This window comes from Anticarsia gemmatalis, chromosome 14, assembly GCF_050436995.1.
Source record: "Anticarsia gemmatalis isolate Benzon Research Colony breed Stoneville strain chromosome 14, ilAntGemm2 primary, whole genome shotgun sequence".
Taxonomy (NCBI): Eukaryota; Metazoa; Arthropoda; class Insecta; order Lepidoptera; family Erebidae; genus Anticarsia; species Anticarsia gemmatalis.
The window spans coordinates 1,273,869-1,298,499 of record NC_134758.1 but is presented as its reverse complement, the minus strand read 5'-3'; the positions used below and the strand labels follow the sequence as shown (position 1 = coordinate 1,298,499).

General features: G+C 30.3%; 2 protein-coding genes across 4 annotated transcripts in view; one reads left to right on the top strand and one right to left on the bottom strand.

Moving 5' to 3' along the window:
• Positions 1 to 24,631, top strand: part of Ac76E (adenylate cyclase type 2 Ac76E) — a 201,706-nt gene that overhangs the window by 114,199 nt on the left and 62,876 nt on the right. The gene's annotated exons all lie outside the window — the stretch shown is intronic.
• Positions 1 to 24,631, bottom strand: part of LOC142978208 (uncharacterized) — a 54,919-nt gene that overhangs the window by 22,529 nt on the left and 7,759 nt on the right. Inside the window, exon 1 of one of the 3 annotated variants that reach the window (XM_076122539.1) lies at positions 7,696 to 7,827. The exons of the other annotated variants lie outside the window; for them this stretch is intronic. Coding sequence (XP_075978654.1) covers positions 7,696 to 7,812 — 117 coding nt within the window. The 5' untranslated portion in view covers positions 7,813 to 7,827. Of the gene's footprint in view, positions 1 to 7,695; positions 7,828 to 24,631 lie in introns of those variants that run through there. 3 annotated transcript variants of the gene reach the window in all.

The following is a 24,631-nucleotide window of genomic DNA, read 5'->3' as shown; positions in this document are numbered from 1 at the left end:
ACGACTCGACACAAAATGGTAAGTTTACTCGCACTCGATAGCCATGACATACATTCGAAAAGGTTTACTTGTCACATAACAACTCAATACTCAATATGTTTCCTTACTTGAACCGGGAATCGAAGCTCGGTTTGCCATTTATAACAGTCATTGAACTGTTGCGTTAACCTTAAAGGCGGACGGCCACTGACGCTTGATATATCCAAGCTATAGAATATGGAAATAAAATTTTAATTGTTTCAAGTTCAGAATACATAAATGCTGATTTATTTTCAACAAGTATAAATAAAAATAAGTTGCCAAACATGATGGTAACGCAAAAACTCAAAAATGGTTTTATATATCCGCCTTGTTTTTCAAAGTTTCTTATAGAGGTTTTTTTCGGTTGGAATCCCAACTAGTTCTATTAAATATTATAAAAAATACCATTGATTATTATTAATGTTTTACAATAAAAAAAATATCTAAACTGTTTAAAAATGAGTAGTAAAAACGTCTTTTTTCAAATACAAAGCGTGTCTAGCCGTTAAACTTTTGGACGGGACGAAATCGGGTCAATTTGAATATCAATAAATATAAGCAAATCAAGTACTATACTACCTACAGAAACTTACGTAACACAAAGGATATTTATCTAAAACATCAAGTATTACTGTAAACGACACTTACTAATAGGAAACGTACACACTACAAACAACGCAGTTTTACCGTAACCTAGCAACGGAATTACATAACACTTAAACATATAGCATTGACATTATATTGAGGAAACCACTCAATAACTCTGATAAGAGAATTAATTTGCAATACAATTTAAGATTATTATGTCATTGTAATAATGACCTTACGTATAACCTTGTTTGTTGATTTCTGGTTGAAATGCGATCCAGTTTGAACACGTGATTTAGAACCTTTTTTTGTGAAAGATAATATTCTAGGCGCAAAGGTTATACCACTTTGCGAATGATGTTTTGTTTGTTTTTAGTTCTTGTTATTCTTGATTTATGTTAGGTTTTTGTCACATAAATTACTTTGTAATTAAATTGTTAAAATTATCAATGGCAAAAGAAGGATAACATTTTAGAGAGGTAGATCGACAAAATCGTAAACGTCAAACTAAAATTTCAGATTAATGTTAATTCGTTAAAAATTTACACATTTATCTCAAACTACTTACATATTATTATGCCCGTCACCAAAAAAAATTAGCAAGCTCTTTTTCTTTGTGAGATTAAAAATTATAACCGTAAAATGACGTCATAGCCGCCATAAGCTGTACTATCCCTTTATCGCGTGTCTTTCACTGGATTACATACATGTACAGTGTTGAAACGTCTCTCGATGTGAAATGAGAACGGTTGAATAAGCTGGTGTTTTTTGCACCTTATGGTGTAACGTCGCTATAGGAACAGATATAACGTTTTGTATGGCTTTTAATATGTGAGAGTTCTAGTTTAATATGAGTTAATTATGTTGTGGGTAAAGTAGGGTGAAACAAATCTTTAAATCAATGTCAAACGCATAACTTTTTGAGGTGATTATCTTTATGCATTTTATTACTAACTATATACAATTTTAGTTATCGTCTTATTTCGGGAGGAGACCCTTGCCCAGCAGTGGGACATTAATGAATTACATTTATTTCATTTATTTTCATTCATTATCTTGATTATGTAAATTGTTACCACAAAACTACTTTTTCTGTAGATATTATCTGCCTTTGAAATAATAGTCAGCTGCGCTCTTTTATGTTACAATATTATTTAGTTTTCTTTGGATCAGAGGACAATAAAAACGATCATTCTTTTGCTGTTTTTATAAAGTCTTCTAGAATATAAAATATTCTACACAATAAGAAAAATCCGTTAACATTCTATCAAAACAACTTATAATACAAAACTAGAAAAAAACTGTTTACAACTTTTTGTGCAAAATCTATTTCCATAATATTCCAATAAATATGTTTACCTTTCTGTCAATATAAAAACGAGCTATCCTATTATTTTGTTCCGGAAAAACCTATTGAAATTTTAATAATAATGTATACAAAATATTGTTCAGTTTGAAATAGAGTAATGTTTTTATCTAAGTTAAAACCAGAGTGGTTCTGACGGCCTTCGAAGTGAACTGCTTATAAAACCGGATTATGTTTATTTCGTAAGTGACTGATAGACACGAGTATACAAACACGTGATTCTACTGACATCGTTCTAATCTTGCATACATTTGGTTTATGATGATTACGGGCATAAAAAAATTCGCAATCCGCTAGTTTTTTGTATGTTTGTGTATTCGAAGATTCAATAATTGTGAACGTGTTATAGACTTGTTTGATATAGAACTCTGAATTTAAAAGCTTTAACTATTCAGTTGCAGGGATAACACTCCTATTAACTGCATCCTATATAAATATTGTATTCTTGTTGTAAAGACAAATGAACACTGTAAACGTTTTTCGAATACACATTACCTTTATCAGCATTCTGAACTAATCAAAATATATACTTGAAACTGTATACAAACTAGGTTGAGTTAGCACTGCTAGCACTAGTAGTGGGTGCAATTTCCCTTCAGGACAAACGCTAGCGTGGTCCCCAAGTTCAAGTAGTTTTCAAATCAGTTGGACGTTGTCTATCTCATTTGTACTAATACAAATTAATTAGTACATTTTTTAAACAAATAAAAGCCACCTTGTTACATGTAACAAGTCTTTGTATACATAGTCACTTCTAGAACGTTGAACTAATTCGTCCTTCAATTTATCCATCACGATCAATAAACACGCATATTATCGTCATTCAAATCATGCTAACAGGTGGACAGTGGGACAAAATTTGTATTTATTAGTAAATCTGGCATTGTATATATGAAGTATACTGTACCACGCTGATGCGAGTTGATGATCATGCGGCTATAGAGTGGGAGCATGTAGGGATGAAAGGTTGTTTGCAAAATAAGTTATTAACTTAGTAATAGTTGGTTGTAAATTGTTAAACAGAGTTGAAGAATAGAGATAGAATTAGTATGTATCTTCGAAATGGACCGTACAAATTAAATTAAGTTATAATGCTGTAGTTCTTCGTGTAAATTGCAGTTGATAATCAAATAATATTCACAATGGCTCTTATCTTTTAATTGTTGTCAACCAGCTTTGGTGCTTTGTTCATAATTATATAAGAGGCTTTACTATCTATTAGCTCTTTAAACTAAGTATTTTTCCAAAATAAGCATACTTGATGAGACTCGACTTGCATAAGTGCATGCGTCTTTTGAGTATAGCATGCAGCTGGTATCGCACGAGCATGGCAATGTGCTTTTGAGCATGCGTTTAATGCATGACTGGTTCATATACATATGACTGAAGTGTTATATTACTGGGTAATAGATACTTATGTAAATATCTATTACATTGTAATACTATATACTTTATATTAACAAGTATTGTTCAGAACATTTACGTTAAAATATTTTCCTAACGCATGGATATTTTATAAAATAATAATATTTTATAAATGAAATAATTTTGTTCTTATCTTTTTCTTTAATTATACCACTTGTACGAGTCTATGTTGTTTGAAAAATTATTACAGAAAATTTGTTTGATCCAAATAATAATTATCCTTTTATATAAACGAATAATTGTATAATTTAACATAACGTAAGTTAAACTTGCAATCAAGATTAAATATATACTTATTTATTTTGTTTGTAGAAATAATAATAGTAATAGTCTTGTAGTCGCAAGATAAACATTTTAAACGTTAATTATTTTGATTGTAGAGTAAAACAAAACATTTTAAAGGCAATTTTGATTCTACTTAGAAATAAAAATAAGATATAATTTTCTATGCTTTGACTATCTTTAGTTTATACATGTAGAGCCTTTATTAAAGTAAATGCATTTAAATTTAACATTGGTAAAGGTTAACCATTGTTAAAGAGCAGTGATAGCCGAGTGGTATAAGTTGACACCTCCCACGCAAGTGGTCGCAAGTTCGAACCCGAGGCAACACACCAATGACTTTTCGAAGTTATGTGTGTATTAGAAATAATTATCACATGCTCCAACGGTGAAGGAAAACATCGTGAGGAAACCTTGCATGCCTAAAATTTGTTTAATACATTAATTGAGGGCATGCAAAGTCCCCAACCCGCACTTGGCCAGCGTGGTGGACTCAAGGCCTAAACCCTCCCTCATTACGGGAGGAGACCCTTGCCCAGCAGTGGGACAGTAATGGGTTAAATTTATATTTATTTAAAGGTTAACCACGTAAAACTAGGGGAGAGGTGCCATGAAAGGGACATTTATGTTGTGGAGCCTCTAATAAGTATATAAAATATTATTTTTATTAGGTTGGAGTTGAATGGGAAGCCTTCATTAATTAACTATTGAAATAAAATACAGTTATTATTAATTCTAGATGTTGAGTCATTTATTTTTGCATTTTTCAAAAATGTGTGTTTTGTCCCTTTCATAAATGGCCTGTTTTGAAAGGGACATGATCATTTATGAAAGGGACAGTACAAAATATCTAAAATAATCAGGTCAAATTAAGTAAAAAACAAACATAATAAAGGAACCACCACTACAATAGATAATTTTAAGAAAGTTTACGATCAGATTTTAAAGTAAAGGAATTGTTATGTCTAGTCTTACTATTTTTATTATTAGAACATAACAAGTTATTATATAACATGTAATTGAAATAGAGATCAATACCTAGGTACATTACATAGTTTCATAAACATCTTAAACACTAATTAACTGTCTTCTTTAACTTTGGTTAGGTATTATCTGAAAAATATTTTTAGTGACAAATTGAAAATGCCTTTAATGCCACAGGTTTCGTGTGCCCATTTGGTGCATATCATTCACTGCCTCTTCAAACTATTTGGCATCAACACCCGGGTTCTCTTTTTTGGTGACATTTTATCTGCAATGATAAATAATAATTGATCACAGTGATAAAAGCAGTCATGAAAGGGACGTCCCGTTCATAACCGTTTGTTGTGTCCTTTTCATAAATATCATAGTCAAAATGAAAACATAACCACAAAATCTACAATTGTAAATAAAAGTGTACTTACCTTTTGTTTTAATATTCGTGTACGACAAGGAGATACTAATCTTATGAAAAATAATAAATAATCAATTCACTTCACTTGAAAAAACGTTTTACAAAAATAGCTAAAAAAATACTTTTCTACCGTAATACGAACACTGACACGCGGTGGCCACCTTTGAAGTGACAGAAGCATGAAGTTAGGTGCGATCGAATGTCCGTTGGTGCTGCCATACAACAACAATAATGTTGATCCGAATCGGTTTTTATTTTAGCTGTGATTTGAAATGTCCCTTTCAATACGTGTCCCTTTCATGGCACTTCTCCCCTACTTTATCTTTACAGAATAGGTACATTCAATTTGTCTAAGAATTTTTTTTATCTTCACGTACAAGAAACTATTTTTCTTAATTAAAAGTTTAATACTTAACTTACTTATGACAATTAATTTGAAGTTGAAACGTGCATTTTTATAAAACTTATTCTTTCGGGTTTTAGAGAGATTCATGAAATTTTAACTATAAAATTTGTCTGGTGCATAAGAATTTTATAAATTTATATAATTCAAGCGAGGATATATAAATCAAATTCTTGTCGGAATTACAAGACTTATGGCAAGTTAAGCAATTAATTTCTTAGCTAATAAGGTCAGGAAGGCTCATGATTAAACTTGATCATAGTCACCAATATATTTAAGAATTTTTTCTTTATTACTTTCAAAAATGTACAAGCTAAGACTCAAAACCTGAAAGTTGATTTCCCAAAAAAATATTTACGACTATTTCAGCAACCGTCTGAAACAACAGTACTTGGACGTAATTTTTGAATTTCACAATGCGGTGCGTTACCGAAATGACTCAATAGCTAAACGTCTTCTAAGCACAAATGGGTTCATTATATTTCGCGTACTCGTTACAAAATAAGACAACAACGTAACGGCTCACCAAGGTCAATGGACATTCACTTGCTGGATTTAGATAGAAAATGATTAGGTTGAGAACAAAAACCTTAAATTACGTGGATTATTTGTTGATACTGTATGTTAGTACTTGTGCAATGAACTGTAGAGGAATATTTTGACTTCACTCGGCAGTTTGAGTATCGAAATTTTGACATTTAAAATCTAGTTGATGAATTAGTTACTATGAAACACGCTAGGGGCGCTGATCCGGTTTCCGCACAACACTTCCCGATAGATATTCAATGGTCGATAGTCATAGTAAATCAACGATATTACACTTATTTGAGTAAAATGTAGAGCAAATGAGAACAATTAAATAAAGGCATAGTTTTCATAGTAGTATTGTAACTTTGTAGTACACATAAAGTAAACATAATGTCATACCAAATGATTCATTTAAATGTCTTGTTTGCGAAATAAAACTAGTTTACCGCAGGTCAACATCATTTTTGTGACGCACTTGGCCTTGCGTCACGAAACTGATACGATTTTATGTGCTGTTTTAACATTACATTACTATAGAATTATTAGGGCTCTAACTTAACACTGTATTATTTAAAACAAATATTTGACTTAAAAATTGTAGAGGTAAGCCTTGAAATCAGTAGTAAAACAAATGAAAAAGTACTTAATAAAAATAGGGAAATTCAGAACTTCACATAAAAACTAATTTAATTTATCTTCACTTCTTTGAATACGTCCCTGTTTAAAATTCAAACAACGAATTCGACCTCAAGTGTTGGCCAAACATTTGCGGATCTTGGCCCAATATTGGGTGAAACTCAATTCTGTCCAATGCAAAGATAACCAATTGAAACATTGGATCTCATTTTATGGAGAGATTCTTGAGAGAATTGGATTTTGATGGAAGACCAATATACTTTAGCCATTTTAGAGTTTAAAATGGGTCCCAATGATTTGAACAGTTTGAATTTAAGTGCTTTAGTGGTGTAAGTATAAGTAAGTAATGAATTGATCTCTTCTAGAATATTTATTGTCAAACGATTCAATGTTGGTCGAAAAAGGGAACTTGGATTGAATCGAAATTTTTGACAGCTAAGTTACTCTTTGTTGTTTTGCGAATAAAATGAGTTGCATGAAATAACTTGGTAAAAAAACGTATGCCAATAGTTAATTCTAAATTAAATAAATACTACGAATACATAATTATTATAATGATAATTATTTTGTATTTGTTTTGATAGGTTGTTATTACGCGTTTCACCTTTAGTGATTCGTGAGCAATTTTTTCTCATATATTTTTGTTTACCACACTACCGATCTATGTCACCTGTCTCTCCAAATAAACTAAGTAAGAAGGATTTAAAGGTCAACGAAGATAATGTAAAAAAATACAATATACTTATTTTAGGAAAAGCCCACTTCTTATTGCAATTACTGGTGGTTATGACCTTTTAATATTCTGCTAATCGGGAGACACATTGTTCTCGAAACGTGTAGGTTAGTTTTTATTTTGTTTAGTTGTTATAAAACCGTTATTGTTTGTGTTGTATATGAACTTAGATACTTAATATTCCCAAGTAAAAAATATTTGTTTACAAATAGTTTGATTAACACATCATCAAACATTCTAGAGCCTTATACTCATTAACATAATATCGGAACATCATCAAGAAAGAACAATTCAACGAAAACATCGAAAAAACTTACCGAACGGGTTAAAATTATCATTTTAGATTCCCTTCTCAACCGCCTGTAATGTCTGACGTCATAAAAACAATCGTCCTCATCGTCTGAACACGACTGGTTGTAGACGTGCCGACGCATTTTAATCACTTATTTAATTATACCACTTCACTATGAGAAATTGAGAGAGAAATGTTCAGGATTAACGCGGTTCAGTGCTAAACTGTTATAACTCTAAAATATTAATTTTTAGAATGATATAACTTGCAAAATAGAAATCACTTTTACGTTACTTTAGACCGTACATAAAGTGAGTTAAATAATAAAATTTTCGAAACAAAAGAAACTTTGCAAAATCCTTGAAAGTGTTATAAATAGTTTTAGTATAAAATAAATTTGTCTAACGTCTAACCAATTCTCGCGATCATGGCGCACTGACGAATCGATTTTAGATCTATCTTGCAACAGTTCTTTTCAACAATAGTGTCACTTTTTACTGACTGTTTTTTTATTGTTTACACCACGTGGGTCCTAACTCAGGAAACTCGAAACAATCGTATACGATTTCCTGAGTGAAAATTCAACATTTTTGCTTGTTATGTTTGTAAATTATGGTTTTATTGTGTGATGTGTGTTTACTCCTTTTTGTGAAGTTGTGACGGAAAAATCACGTTGTTACTACATCCGAGTTGAGTCGTAAACCTATGGTTATATACTGGTGAATGATTTTGTATCTTTTAGTACTGGCAACTATTTAAGTACAAAACATTTTTATTCGAGTTTTTCTAAGTATTTCATTCAGTTTGTAGAACCAAAGGTAATATAAGAGAAATGTTATGGTGTCGTGGCTATTTGATCATTATTTGGGCAGTATTAATAGTTTGTTAGAATTGTCAAGATTTTATGATTGGTGTTTCCACGATAGTATTGAAGCTGGCGAAATCAAAACATTAACTTTGTAGTATTATAATAAAAAAATCTGCAAATTTTAACTTTCATTTCTTTGTCACATGTAAATGCATAAAATTAACGGTACTTTTAAAAGCTAAGACAATTAAGCATTCGCCTTTCTTTGCTTTACTTTGTATGGAAATTCACGAAACTGAAAAGGCGCTACGAAAGCAATTAGTTGCACTCAATAAAAAGAGAAGGATATGTGAACGAACCCGTTCGCTGGAATGAGACAAAAAACAGTTATTTTGACGTCATTTCAGTACATTGACTTTACTTGGAAGTTCATTAATTGTAATTATGTTGATCGGAATATTGCGAGAGGAAATGAAGTTGTTTTGAACAATAAAACAGCAGTTAAAACGTTGTTCTAGTTTTTATAAAAAGTCTTTAAAGTATTACGCTTAAAGCTTTTTTAGCAATTAACATAATAATAATTGCTTCCATCCTGCATTAAATGATATAATACAAAAAGCAGAATATTATTTTTTAAATAGCAATTACTTATGCTAGTGATACTTTTTGTCCATAGGTATCTCTTTTTTTATTTTAAATTCAAATCACAAAAGGTCTTGCAGTTTTAATAAAGTTCAAAATAAAAACTAACAATGTCTCTTTCTATGTGCCTGCATTTCCTTGCGTTTTTGCTCAGTAGAACCAAATTTAATTGAATAAAGCCTTGACGATACTAAAATTACAATTCCCAGTAAAAAATCCTTTGCTCCCAATATTGAACACACTACAAACGTAGCCGATGCGGAAAATCGTAAGACAAGCAAAAAATCTCTTTACTACATTTTTCAATCAAATTAAATCGATTTCTTTTATCGATTAGCTTCGATTAGGTTTCGTTATGCGTTGTGTAATCGGTATTTGTGTTTGGATTTAATTAGAAAATACATTATGTTACAAGTGCATTACATTCCTTCAACACATTACCGATTTAGGAGTTATTTTTGCGTCTTCAAACAACTTTTGCTCTAAGAGTAATTTTTACTTTTCTGAGAGACAGGCAGAGGGAGTAATACGCCAAAAAACAAAGTAATTGATAATTTTAAATTTAAAATAAAGGTGGGTCTGTAATGCTCATGTAAAAATGCCTCACTTTTTATCGTCTCTCCCTTAACTATCACGGAATTATTCAATAAGTATCAATATAATAAAGTAACTGCTATAAAAATACACTTAGTAAACAGTTACAAAATATACCGCTTTTTAGAACAAAATGAACAAAAAACGGAGTTTTGGACACATAAAAGTCTTTGAACGGAAATGTTTAACGTGAGTGGACTTCCACTTGAACAAGTTTAATTTACCCACCGAACAGGACGTGAAAGGATATGCAAGAGGATCCGGGGTGTATTGCTAGTAGGCTGTATATCCGTTAAGTTCAGTGGAATAGAATTGAACATCCTGTGGGAATTTTGTCTAGGAAAGTGAAGCAATGTTAAATTATTAGTAAAAATTTAAGTAACATCAGGAGGTTAGCATTGAGCAATGCTATCATACTAGCTTATGTCCGTATGAAACGCTTTTTGTTTTTATAATAAGTGTGCTTTGTGTTAATTATGGAAATAAACTACCTGCGTGCGAAATTTTATTAAAATCTATTTATTAATTTATGTGTAAAGGATTAACGAACATTCATACATCCTCATCAATTTCATTATTCATAATGTCAGTACCATTTTTTCTGAAGTTACCATTAATTTACTTTTTCCTTATTTTTAGTACCAAAATGTCTGTATTTCTTTCATAACGAGCCTCATTATCCGAAATAAATAAAACCAAAAATGTTCCAAATATTTCACTATCAATATGGAACGTAGACTTAAAGGTCAACGACCTTTCAAAGTTAAAAGGTGATAAAAACAATTAATTTTATTATTAGCACATGCCATTGTGATTGATTGTTAAAACTTATTTACTTAAACCAATAAATTTTAATTGAATTCTCTTTTGAAATAAAACGTACAATTGCTGTGACATCACGAAGTTGAGAAACTGTTGATTAAATACAAAAATAGTTTACAAAATAAATAATATTTTTAATTTAAAATATTTATTTCGCACTAGTATCCTCTCAGAATTAGGCCTTGATTCCAATACGCTGACCAAGTACGGGTTACGGACTTTGCATGCTTTTAAAAACTATTCAAAAGTACTCTCAGGCATGCAAGGTTTACTCCAATCGTAATTTATAAATACTTAAGTTTGTAAAGATCAATGCATGTTTGTAACACTTTTACGCAAATAACTAATAAATTGCTTTGATAAAACTTGACATACAGATAGTTAATCGCACAAAAGATACCTTTTACTCAAAGATACTGGATAGATATATCTTAGTACTATCGGTCGCGTACCCACGCGGACTAAGTCACGGGTAGAAACTAGTCTTACAATTACTAACCCACTAAGAACTTAATAGCCAGTTTAACCTATAAAATAAATACGTCACCGTCTCTAGAAGGTCGTTAACCTCATAATCTTTTATTATCAGTACGATGTATGTCAATATGTATATTATGAACGGTTATTTTTAGGCTAAACGATTAGATTAGGTTTATAGATTTGTGTGTAAAGGGTACAGAAGGTGTGGTCGTATTGAACGAATATGATAATGTAGGCACAGGAAATAAATGTCAGTTTTGAATTTTGTTTTTAAAGTCTTATATCCGAAATTACTGATTTTGAATATTTTTATAGCTACGTGTAGCTACTTTATTCCTTAATAGTATACTATATGTATATTCATAGACATAAGTTAGTAGATATTTTATGAAGCTTCTAAGCTTACATTACTTCTAAGGTTACAATTTCGGTAATTGGCGAAAATCTATAATTGCACAACTGATTGTTGTTTTAACTATCATAACTTTGATAGATAGTAAGTACGAGTATATATTATGTTAAGTCCTTTAGAGTTGAAGACAGTATGTTTCTACATTCAACAATATATACACCAAGGTTTCTTTTGTTCGTTCTAACTTCTTTGTGGCAACGTGTAACAAAGCCAGACTATTTCCATATCTTACTCTATCATTTTTATGACAGCACATAATCCACTCTTCGTAAGTAGGTTAATAAGATAAATGCGACAGCTGCATACAAAGTAAAGTATATAATATAAGTGATAAGAAAGTAAATATTTACTTGATAAAGGTGTATCGTGGGAACACTGTACTGCGTATAATATTACTCATCTTTGATGTAAAAATGTGTAATGTAAAACTTGATTCATTTTATGATATTTTGCGCAATTTATTGATAAAGTCTCCATCGTTTTTAAAAACAGAAGAGCACTAGACAAACTCTACATTATTGCAGTTACTGAAATTATATTCAAAAAGAATATTAAAAAACTTCAAAATGCAAAATGTATTGTAGTTCATTCAAAAATCTGATCTAAATATTGCTGTCTTTCTTCTTCTTTACTTAGTTTGAAAGTATAATATGATAATCACTAATGTATAACATTTTGAAAAAAAACTTTTTCAGTATCTACATACTAATTAGTCGTAGCTGTATATTGAGCAATATTTATGAAGTAAGTAAGCATATAAACTAAATCTTGTTATTAAAATCAAATTGTAATGTACCAATGCAAATTGCAAATCACAGTAATTTAATATTCACACAACTCGTACTTACGCTGACTTACGCTAAAGTTTATCATATTTGTCTCCAATTTGCGTCATCAATCCGTGGCGCCATGTACCTATTATGATGACTTATTACTAGCAAAGGCCATGTTAGATCATAGTGCATTAGTGCTTGTAACGCAATATATTCTGTGTAAGATGTAACACATTCTATATAATTCTATTTAAATTTTTATTCACTTGTCGTCAGATCAACCTAGTATAAATTAACGTAGCTCAAGAAGCTTTTAACATAACAAAACTGCTGGTATCTTAAATAAACTGCTGCGGACTTTTTAACCTATACTCTATAGGAAAAGCACTAAGATGCAACCATGTTTAGAATGTCCGCGCCAAAAGACACATAACATTTTGATGGTTTACGTTTAGTGTTTGCAATTAACTATGAATGTCTCGTTTTCAGTAGTGATGAACTTCTATTGATTAAAAACGAATTCTTAGAAAGCAAGGAGTTAATAGAGTCAGTGATAGATATGGTCCTATTAATTAGGAATTGATATTTACTTTATTTATATTTAGTGTGACTAAATGAAATTCCTAAGGAACGTGACTGGCCATACAATATTATAAATAGGTACGAATAATAATATCAAAAATGTGTAAAATCCCAAACCCGTGACGTAAATTGTGGTTATAGTTTAAAACAAATAACTACCTTACTTAAAACTTATAAGTAATTATTTCGTTTAGTACTCAAAAACGTACATATTTGGCCATTGTTAAACTTATTGTGGTATTATGTGTTAAAATGAAGTATTTCGAAATACGTACGTTTCATACAAGTTTTGATTTGGGTCAAGTTTTATGTTGCAAATGTATTGAAAGCTTTTTATACCTGTCTCGTGGGTTTTTAGGGTTATTTTCGTCAAACCAGTCCAATTTGGGGACTTCCGTAAATGAATATAATGTCCTTTCAAAATTGGTATTATAAAAATACATATACGTTCTTTGTTATATTTTATTCAACTGATTGCATATCACGTACCTGACAATTTCCATATTTTTCACAGTTAATTGTAAACCAATTCTAATAAACCATTAGTGGCCTATGGTTTATTCTAAATATGAAGGAAGCCAGACTATACTCTGCTGCGCTAAAGCTACATTTTAGATGTTCATACTACAAATTCACTCGTTAAACATCTTAAACGACTACGGAAGCAATAAAACGACTACTAATTAGTGAATGTTGTAAACTGGTCAGCATTTCTGTATATAGAGCGCACAGACAGACAGACTATTTCGGGAACAACCGCGTCTGACTCATCCCGGATGAGTGTGTCATCGGTATGAGTTTACCTATAATAACTTGATTTTAATATCGCATGGCTTGTTATAGAAAATTTATAGTAATAAGATGAAGTTTACTCATTTTAAAGGAAGCCCTTATTTCTGACTACTAAAAGACATTAAATAAGAATTCAACTCTTTATAAATTGTAAATAGGTACCTAGTTAAGAGTAACTTTAGAAGTCAAAAAATTGATTTTGAAATAAGCAGTGAATAAAATTAACTATGCTGGTTTTCGAAACGTCTTCATGTCGATTTTTTCTTTATAAATAAATTAAATAAAAGAATACTTTAACGTGTCTCTGAGTTTGATACAAATTGTCGTCTATCGAGAAACATCTGCCGATATATTTTATTTGATTGACAGAAGTTGACGACGAATGTCGTCACAGGCAGCTGTCAAGTTAACTAGATGGCTTGAACAACTTAGATACTAGGTAATCACTTAATTTTGACTCTATACAGAAAAATAAAAGGAAAGAAATATAGGGTGTATTTGCTTCAAAGTAACATTGGTAACTATGACGTCTGTAATCCAAATATGCTTTTATCTCAAGTCTTTACTGATGTAGGAAATGTCTTTTAGTACAAACAAGCGTTTTGACGTCATAATTGTTTTCTTCCGTGAATATTTACGTAATTATATTTTGATACATTTTTTATCTTGGTATTAATGAAAATACTTGAGTGTTTTAGTGATTTTATCTTAACCAGAAGAGGTCTGATGGCAACATCAGGCGAATTCTTTGAAAAACATGTGCCATCTCTTTCAATTGGTTTTTTCTAAAAAAGAGCTTATTGCCTATTTAGCTTATAACAATCCATTGCCTATAATTTGATCAATGTATTTTAGGATTTTATAAATTTCCAGGTACTTAATCAATTTACTAAAATAAATAGTCATTAATGTTAATCCTGTACCAGATATATGTATAATGACGAATATTGTAACTAACTCTCCATCACCAGATAATGTAATTTCCTTACGTTTCTTTCTAACAATTACAATATTGCCACACCTGCCTAGCCCCTTCAGTGATATCTCATATGTTTAGAATATCAGTCATTGTTCCTTGTAGTGCGTGTTTATGACCGCACAATAAGCCGGTATTGCAATAAGACTATAATAAAGTCACTTGCGAGTGATTCATCGGAATGTCTCTCATCTCTTTGTCATTACATTTCTATGCCGTCTTGTTGGGTTATGCCGTTATGGCGGGCTGGATGTCTTGAAGATTATATTGGATTGTTTTAGGCATTATGAAGAAATAGGTCCTTTAAATAAGGAAATATTTTTTCATAAGTAAAATTGTTTAATTATGATTTCTTAAAATTAACAAATAGTAGGCCACGGTTTGTTGCTATTGGACTGCAATGTATTAAACTTGACATTTTATTTTCGGGTAATTTTATTGTAAATCCGCTATTTGCTTACTACCTTACAGACGTTTGTAGTTATTTGAAAATGAGTAATATTAATCCAGAAAAATTCTAATGTCAGGCCCTTGACCCCGCGATGACTATTATTATTATGAGTAAGCAACCAGAAAGGGGTTATCAGTGCTCCGACAACAGATAACAATAATTCGATATACATGTTACGTTCATGTATTTTTACTTTATGATGCTTCATGTATTTTTTCAAGTACTTACTTTTAGTACAACTTCATCTCTTATCAAAATGTTATAGTTTGTAATAAAATGATACCCATGTCACTTTGGGTACTTTTTATGAAAAATGTAGAATGATACTTACAAATTTTGTAATTTAACTAAATTAGTTAACTAATTTTCAGTTTATGCAATGCTTAATAACATACACGTAATTTACTAAAAACACAAACTAATTTATTCTCTCGTTAAACATTTAATTGACAGTGTCACTTTTATTCCTCTCATAAATTAAAATAAACCGTCAAATTACCAGTTTGATAACGCCTAATGCACAAAAAAAATAAAAACGCAACGAATGACGTACGAAATCCAGTTTAAAACTGAAAATAAAAAAGTTTACTTACGTCAATGCAAATGTGCCTGCTTTTTTGTTATTTAGTACTTTATATAATTTTGGTAAGGATGCTTTGATGTTGAAGATTAATATGTGGATTTAATGTCAAAACAAAAAAGATATTTAGCAAATACGAGCAATTTCAGCAACTGGCGTGATAACTAAGTTAGCTTAACTAATGGTCACAACCTCATTTATACATCTCATGCAATTCTAAACCTTTTTCTTCCTATATATGTATATAGTTTATGAGAATGACTGTGTGTCTATCACTGTATCACAAAAAATCTATTGGATAATACCACTTTTTCGAAATTTGCATTTTTTGAATTTCAACTTAAACGAAATTGCGCTCAGAAGTAAGTTTTATCATGAAAAACATTAATTAACTTCAACTAAAAGGTATAAGTGAATCGTAACAATAATATCTTTGACCACACATTGATACACTCGTCGTCATAACACATAAAAACTATCTATCAGAATGTTCCGGAAACGCGATAAACATGTAATGTAACACATTTTTATCAAATGTTTTATTATGAAATGTTCGTACCAGATATTTCAGTTTGTATTTGTTTGTTATACGGAAATAAATATTGTTGAGGTTAAAGATAAGATTGATTATCACTTTTGAGGTTAAGTTTTGCTTTTCTTTATACATAGTTTAAGAATAATGTAACGCTTGGAATAAAAGCTCTATAATAACATTAACATATAAAACTTAAAAAAAATTTTGAATGGACGAAGGGAGTCTGCATTATCACAACAACAAAAATAAAGTTGATTAGCTTGAAGAAATAATCAAATGACAGCCTTATCTACGCTATAATATGAGGTCTAAGCACTCAATACTTTAGTATTTCCATAGAGTACTTGATATTGAAAATACTTTATTATGATTGATTGAAATTAGTTTGTTCATACTACGCCAATTTCAATAAAGAAATCTCAATATCTGCTTAAAATCGCCTCGCTGATACGTTACAGGTGAATCAAATATGGTGGGTAGTACAACATCGTAAGCCATTTTCTATGACTAGAAACGTTTTATACCCAGCAGTGTTAATAGCTACAATGGCGAATTCTCTTGAGCATTGTCAAAGGCCTTAAGGTCTGTACAATTCAAAGCACATACAAGTCTTAAACCACCTTCATGATTATGTAGGTCATTTTATCTCACGTGGGAATCAAACCCACTACCACTGAATACTAATGTCCTTAGATATCGATCGATGAATCTGAAATCACGATTTTTATTGTAGCGAGTTCCATTAAGTACTGCTACTGAAAACTTCTATGTAATAAGAATAGAAGCTTCAGACCGAATAAAATAAATATATGTGGCTTTCTGATATTAATGAATACTGCTCAAGAAAAAAAAGACGATTTCGTGAATGACTACAAGTCATGTGAGACTCAATTCCAAATTTGCTATAGTATTAGAAGATATTTCTTTCATTCACCGTTTAGAAGATATCAAACGCACTCATTTGTCTATAACCCTTTATGAATAAGCTATAATATAAATAAATTTTTGCAGTTATGTGTAAGAGATATTCAAAATTATGGTAACTCTCATTTCATCAAAACAATGTTTTTATTCCGTATTCTTACTCGTGGTTGAACTTTTTATAGTCAACGGCTCGTTCTGTTTTTTTGTCTCACTACTTAATTTATTGATCGCAATTCAAAGTAATCAACAAAACAACAGCCTAATAAAACCTTCATCTATTATTATCTCTTATCCTGAACCATTCGTGTGTTAAGTTTAAATTCAAGGCGCTTTCGACTATCACTCAATCACCTTCAACTTATACAACCTTCAGTAAGGTTACGGTGTTTTTTACTCAAATTATTTATGCACTTGGAGTAAAAAATGTAGTTTGTTAACTTGTTTTAAATATTTTTGCATTCTAGTTGTAATATTTTAAGAAAGTTTCCGTACTATACGAAGTTGCGTGCCATACCATAGGTGTCTTAATCTGGGCTGGTTATGTTTTGCTTTAGATCTGTTGTCCAAATTTTATTGCATTCAAGGGTGTCGAAATGTTTATTTTACAATAAATAATAAAGTTGTGATTTCTTATACCTCGGCCTTATGAAATTATAGTTTTAAATTCCATGAATGAATATTGTGCATTAACACATTTCGCAAAGCATTTAAAACCGTGTACTGAGACTGTCATTGTACCTAACTTTTATAAAATATTTATCTGAAACCTTGGTGCAGTAATTGACCGAAAATAAGAGTTAAGATAAGCTTACGTATATTAAAACATTTCCACTGTTTTTGACCATAAAAGGTAAACTGGTTAACCGAGCGACAGTTCGGTGACGGTCAATTCAACAATGTCAACAACATTGCTTGTAGCTTACAATGAATTGAAAAACTTCTTTTGGGTTTGTTAAATTTTATGCACCTTGAATATATCCATATAATAAGAAATGTCTTTATACAATACAAAAGTAAGTACAGGTAATTCTTTTCAAATCTTCTCAGGTAGTTCAAAAACATCTGTCTTTCTTGTTACAATTCAAAGATTTGAATATGGGGCTGAATGAATTTTAAATACTTGGGTGGTTGAACAAAAGTTTAAAGAAAGGCCAGTTATTACTTTAAATGCTTTTTTTTTATTGGAACCTCGAACGCAACTAAATATATCTTAAAGTAATGTCTTCTTAGTATTCACCAATGCGATATCGAAAATTTGGTAGAAAATAAGCGCTTAGGCAATGTTTGCTCTATTTTAATGACGAAACTCTAGTTTCTAGCCATAAACCAGGTATATCCAAAGTCCTAGTTACTTCTAAAAATATCTTAACGGGAAGCAAACGTAATACTTCAAAATCTACAGTCGTATATCTTCGGTGTATATTTATAAATTGTAATGTGTCTGTGAATTGTTAAATCAAGGAGCAAACACCTTTATTTTCTTTGTTTGCACGTTATGGTGAGCAATGCCGCGCGCAAGGCCGCCGTTGTTCCAAAACTAGGAAGTGATATAACTAAGTACTTTGGATGCACGACGAATTGTAATTATTAAACGTTTACTGTAGGATGTTTATTTTATGAATAAGAAGTTAGAGTAATATAGTAAGTAAATATGTAATTTTACTTTACTTTCAAGCTTTGAGTGCAGAGATATACGAGACAATCTTCTCTTGCTTGAGCCGATCATCGATTTAGTATGCTGTAGGTAAATTTGAGTATTGTTAATTACATAATAGATAGAGCCAAAGGTTTACTGTTATGTGGAAAGACGAAAATAATAGCAAAAAATGGATACAATGAAGAATTTCTTCTACTTAGTCAGATCTTTCCAGGAAGACAGCCTTTAATTAAAATAGATCTTTAGTGTTCCATTGAAAACTACCCATACTCTTTTCATTCTACTTCACAATCGCAAACATTAACACACCAATTTTAACAGCACACGAAACAAAATCTCCTACAGTTACCATTTGTCACAACACATTGAACCCACAATTTTTCAACAAAGAACTCAGCAGGTACTAATGTATAGAAAAAAATGTCCCATACACCACCTGTCCGAAGAACGTTTCATTAACATCACATCAATACATCCGTTGAACATATGGAAGCCTGGAAGCCTTTTTTGTAATAACTAAGATGCAGTATGTTGCCACCATGGACTTTGTATTTACGAAAATGAACCTTGCTATTATATGGTAAGGTATAGTTTCGATTGAATCAAAGGGTTTGAAGGTACAGTGTTCTTGCTTTAGTTGACTTGACAGATATGAACCGAATTACTAGGTGTTAAGGTAGAGTTTTGTTTGGATATAAAAGTGCAGTGCATGTGCAGTGTTCTGGGTTTAGATATTCCATCCATGGCTAAGTATTTTGTCCAGTTATTTTAGAATATGGTATTTTATGCTGTATTAAGTTCGTAGCAGATGTTTTTAGGTTACTAGGAATTTTAATTAAAAATTGTTTTACGTACATTTTTATGTCGTTGCACTCTTCTACCACCCTTATTCGAAAGGTAATAAAGAGTATGCAGATGCACGCTCTTCTAAAAGTTTCACAATTGCACGGATTGTAAAAATTACGGAAATTCAAAAATAATATGGTACAGAAACCCACTTATTTTTTTGTGAGACCAGGCATATTAATGGATACTATAATAATATTCAAAAAAAATAATTCAGGTAACTAGGTACTATTTCGATATAAAACGCAATATTCAAATCAGTTTACAATTTCCTAGATATCAAATTACGGCGCATGCATTTGAAAAATATATGACATGTCCTAATGTCTTTGTCTTGTTTTATCATTAAGATAGATAGCGATAATCGCATATTAATAAGTATTTTGAAATGTTTCTGCACTGATAGTAATCTGATACAGAAATAACAATAATATTATGATGGTTTTGAAACATTTCCGCCTTTTTGTGATGTCGTAGACGTATTGTTTACCTATTTTGAAATGTCTACTGAATTATTCACATAAATATTTAATGCGAATCCATTTTTATGTTATCTTATTTGAATTTTATAAGGCAAACATCGCTATTCTAGAAATGTTATAGACATATACTACCTTCCTCCAAAAATACCAACCTAGCAGGGCCAAAGAGTTAATACGAAAAATAATTCATCTAATAATATGTAGACGAAACTGTGTGTATTTGTGCAAATGGCCACCCATTTCAATCTAAACCGTATCAACGTTGTTTCCACTAATTACACGATCTATCTTATATATATACTTTTATCAAAAATAATGCGTTTTCAATTATCTCTTATTTACAAGACCGATTACGTCAGTACAGTTCATCAATATCAAGACATTTATTCAATCAGCTGACCTCTATCAATTTTAATTAATTATTGTATCAATATTGCAATTTATCAATGCAGAGAGAGCATCAATAATGTAAGCTTTTGAAACGAGGCCGCTTTGTTCAACACGATCATTGTGGTTCACTTTTAAATGTGGGTTTTCTTGTAAAAATGAAAATGTATATCTAAATTTTCACTTAAACCAATTTGAGGAAATGTTTTGTAATCGTAGCTAGGCTAGTTGCTTTTATGTGGTAAAAATTTCTGCGTGATTGACTCAGTATTTAGAAAATGTTGCTATTTTCTATACTCACAGTAAATGTTACCAGATGTCATACCGCGAGTAGGTAGTTATATTTTCGTGATAGTTTTCTATATTTTTTTTTTATCAAAAGAAAAAATATATACATACGGACATACGGACGAACTTAATATTTACATAGTGGTCATATTCAATGAATAGGCTTTATTACAATCAATTTAATTAATGAAACGTGTTGATGTATTTATTCTTGCTAATTGTTTGGTATAATTAAAACCTTGTTCACGAGAATGTACAAGCAGAATACTAAAACAAGGGGATTTAGTATGATTTACATTCTAGCACTACCGTGATTTTAGTATATTGTACGAAGTGGAGTTTCAGAATAATAGATACAATTTCGAATCCAGGATATTAAATTAGTTATAGCAAATAATAACTGTTTTTAATATATTTTACAAATGCATAACATCGTGATTTATTGCCGTAAGGGTAGGCAAAGAACGCCGAACGATATGAAACCGAAAAAATATTTTTGCTTCATTTTCTAAATAAATATTTTCGAATACTATCGTTTTTTTATTCTGTAGGTATTACTTGGCAAAAAGTCAAAAATATTTCACATCATAATTATTTTATCAAAACAATCATAAAAAGTAACACGTTACCTATTTTTACAAAAGTTTAAAGGTCAGACATGCCATTTACACATACATTTTACATACGAAAGACAAAAAATATTTTTCTAGAACATTCCTAAAGTCTTCATTTAGGCTTGTCACGCAAAACTATAAAACGCTAATGACGTTTGTACAGTTTTAAAGTTTAAAGACCTAAAAAGATAATTGTGTTTCGTGTCAACATGAATGAACACTTACGCTTAAGTAAATATTATAAAAAAAACTTTAGTAAATTATCTAAATTATTTGTTTTGTTTGCGTATTTTAGTAGGTGACCTTGGGTCAGAGATTTTCAAATCAAATTCGTCGTTTAAAAGTTAATCTTTTGCTGTAAACTTTGCACATACAATATACATACTCCTAGGTCTTTTTGTACTTGGACTAAATAATTAATAATGATAAAACAAGTTATAGTAAATCCCCCACATAATCTTTATGATTACAGCTTCTATCTTTAAGTATTAGATATTTTAAACTTTTAAACATTTTCTTCCAGCTTATCTATGAGATATATTTCTTACTTGCACTTGTTATATTATTGACTGTCTTATTCTATGTTGTCTCTCCTCAACTCTTACTATAAAAATAATATTAACTAAGTATTATGATACTGTTGTTTTCAAACAAAAGAGATATTAGCTTTATTTATCGAAGCCTTATTGTGGAAGCGGTTGCACACATCCTCTGTACACCTCTCCACGGACGAAGGTAGGATTTCATCGTGGGATACAAAATAATACAACGACTATTTATTAAATGTTATTTCAACCTACGTAAAAAGGTAGATAAATATCATAGTTGACCCATTTAACTCACAGTTAGGTTTAAAAATTATGTTCATATTTAGTTATACTGTCTCCTTATATTATTATGTATAATGAAATTAACTGAAGGTCTTTATACCTCAAAATTTAAAATGAAATTTATAAATAATCACTCCGCCGTCTGTCTGTTTGCTAAATACCTATAAGTACATTTATAGCATTTTATTTTATTTCGTTGTAGGACATTTTGGTGAACTTTGAAGCTGATGATCACATACCGTAATGCATCCTTATGTGAATCAAATTGAGGTAAATTCAATTTAAAATTATCGCCATACAAAGCATTTATTCCTTCAAATCTTTAGCATATAAGGAAAATCTAATTGCAAATAGTATAGTACGTTTAGTAGTTGTTTCTATGTTTCAGTTTTATAGTACCCGTTATTTATTTAGTTTTATCACAGTTTATTGTACCGCACTGTTCATTGTCCACCATGTATGTTTTGCAAAGTAAATGTTGTAAATTATATCTAAAGACTTAATGTAACTGTAAATAATATAGTTACTGAGTAAAGTCTGCTCTTGTAAATATATTAACTAGGAAGTATTATATGATATAGTTAAAAATAGTATTTTTATGGAAGTTTGCTTGATAAAAATTGGGTTCATGATCAACATTAGGCCGCATATGACTGCATAAAACTGGTTCAGTCTCGTATTGTACGTGAAGTAAGTGCAATAATTATGTTATTATGTAATGATTAAAAACTTATCGTGACTTTTGTGTTTTAGGTATAAATCAGAGTAACAGACTATTAACTACTAATAGTTGCAAACGAATGTACGTTTGCAACTATCTTAATATTAGTGCTATTAGGATATGAGTAAGATATTTAAAATATATTCAGGTATATGAGAAAGTTTTTTTTTCTATAAAAGCTAGAAAAAAGGACAGTTATATTGCTTTCTAAAATAATCTACGTTTTTCCTAAGAAAAAGAAGGCCCTGGAAAATTACTTAAAACTAGGAAATCCCACTCAGAAATAAGACACCAAACAATAAAATAAAGTAGGAACTGCATTGAAAGGTGAACAACTAAACATATCGATTTCTAAACAACTTACTGTAATATGATAGCCAATAATTTTATATTATATTGTTAAGTATTATAGTGATTTATAGTGAAACTTAAGTGGTTTGCACTTTCTGCTCGTAGTATATTTTTATTTATTGTGGAGAATAAAATCGCTTTTATTTTATTTTAAAGTTCCTTGACGCAAAACATTTTTGTATTTTTTTTCTTAAGGGTATTATTAATACGACTTAGCTATAGCGTCACTTATGTATATATATATATATATATATATATATATATATATATATACATAAGTAAGTAAGTATATCTTATCTTTGCCGAAACATCAAGCAAAATCGTTCTGGATCGGATGGATAGCTACTAAATACTTTTGGTAAATTGATCAAACTGATTTAGCAAGACTTGCCTTAAATAATGGTTAATTTTTGTTGATATAAAAACATACTTATTTTATTGTTCTAGAATTTGCATCGAATATCGGTAGCCAACTTCGTCTAGTTAGTCCGACACCAAAAAAAGACACAGTAGCCTTGATCTTCTAATAAAATTATTTATTAGCCCCTGAAGCGTTACTATATTAAGACGGAATTTTTATTATATTATAAGAATCAGTCCAAAGATAAAATACACTCTTTCCTAAACGTCATGTTTTTATTAATAACGTCAAAATATTATAGTATTCTATGTTGATTGTTCCTTAATATAAAATCATTATTAATATTACTTTACATACTTAGTTCTAGCATACTTTTTGTGAAGCTCCCTTCAGTTTCCATCCGAATAAATTCTACAAGTGAAGTCTATATTTCACATTACCGTCAAAGGAATTAATTATATTTATGTCACAACAAATGTCTCCTAAAACCAATAAATAATTTAACTGAAACCATGAGGAGTTTCCGTGTGGTGTGCGGTCTAAAATAGAATAATGTTATAACTGCCTATGGGTTTTGTAAGACAAGAATAAATACAAATAATACGAAAATCCCGGGAGAGTACTTCCAGAAATAAATTAGGATATTATTTATAATAATAAATACTTTGATAAGCAATATACAACTCGATATATGGTGTATAAGTGTAGAAAAGTAGTTAAAAAGAGACTTTTTAAGAATGTTGAAGTGTCTGAATGAGTATGGAGGTGGAAGACTATTTATTGCCTATGCCTGTGTGGATACAAAGTATTTTACTCAATAATTTATGCATGAAATACAATAAATACGTCTTCGCTAAAATATTTATAGAAGATTTAACAGTTTTTTCACTATTATTCATTGAGATAAAAATCTACAATTGATTTACTATCTTGTTTATTTTGTGTGAAATATACATAAGACATAAAACTGTATTGTTGATAACCATCTGTTTTGACCCTTATTCTATAACGTGTTAAAAATATTGACATTTTTATTTACTTGTTGGCAATAAA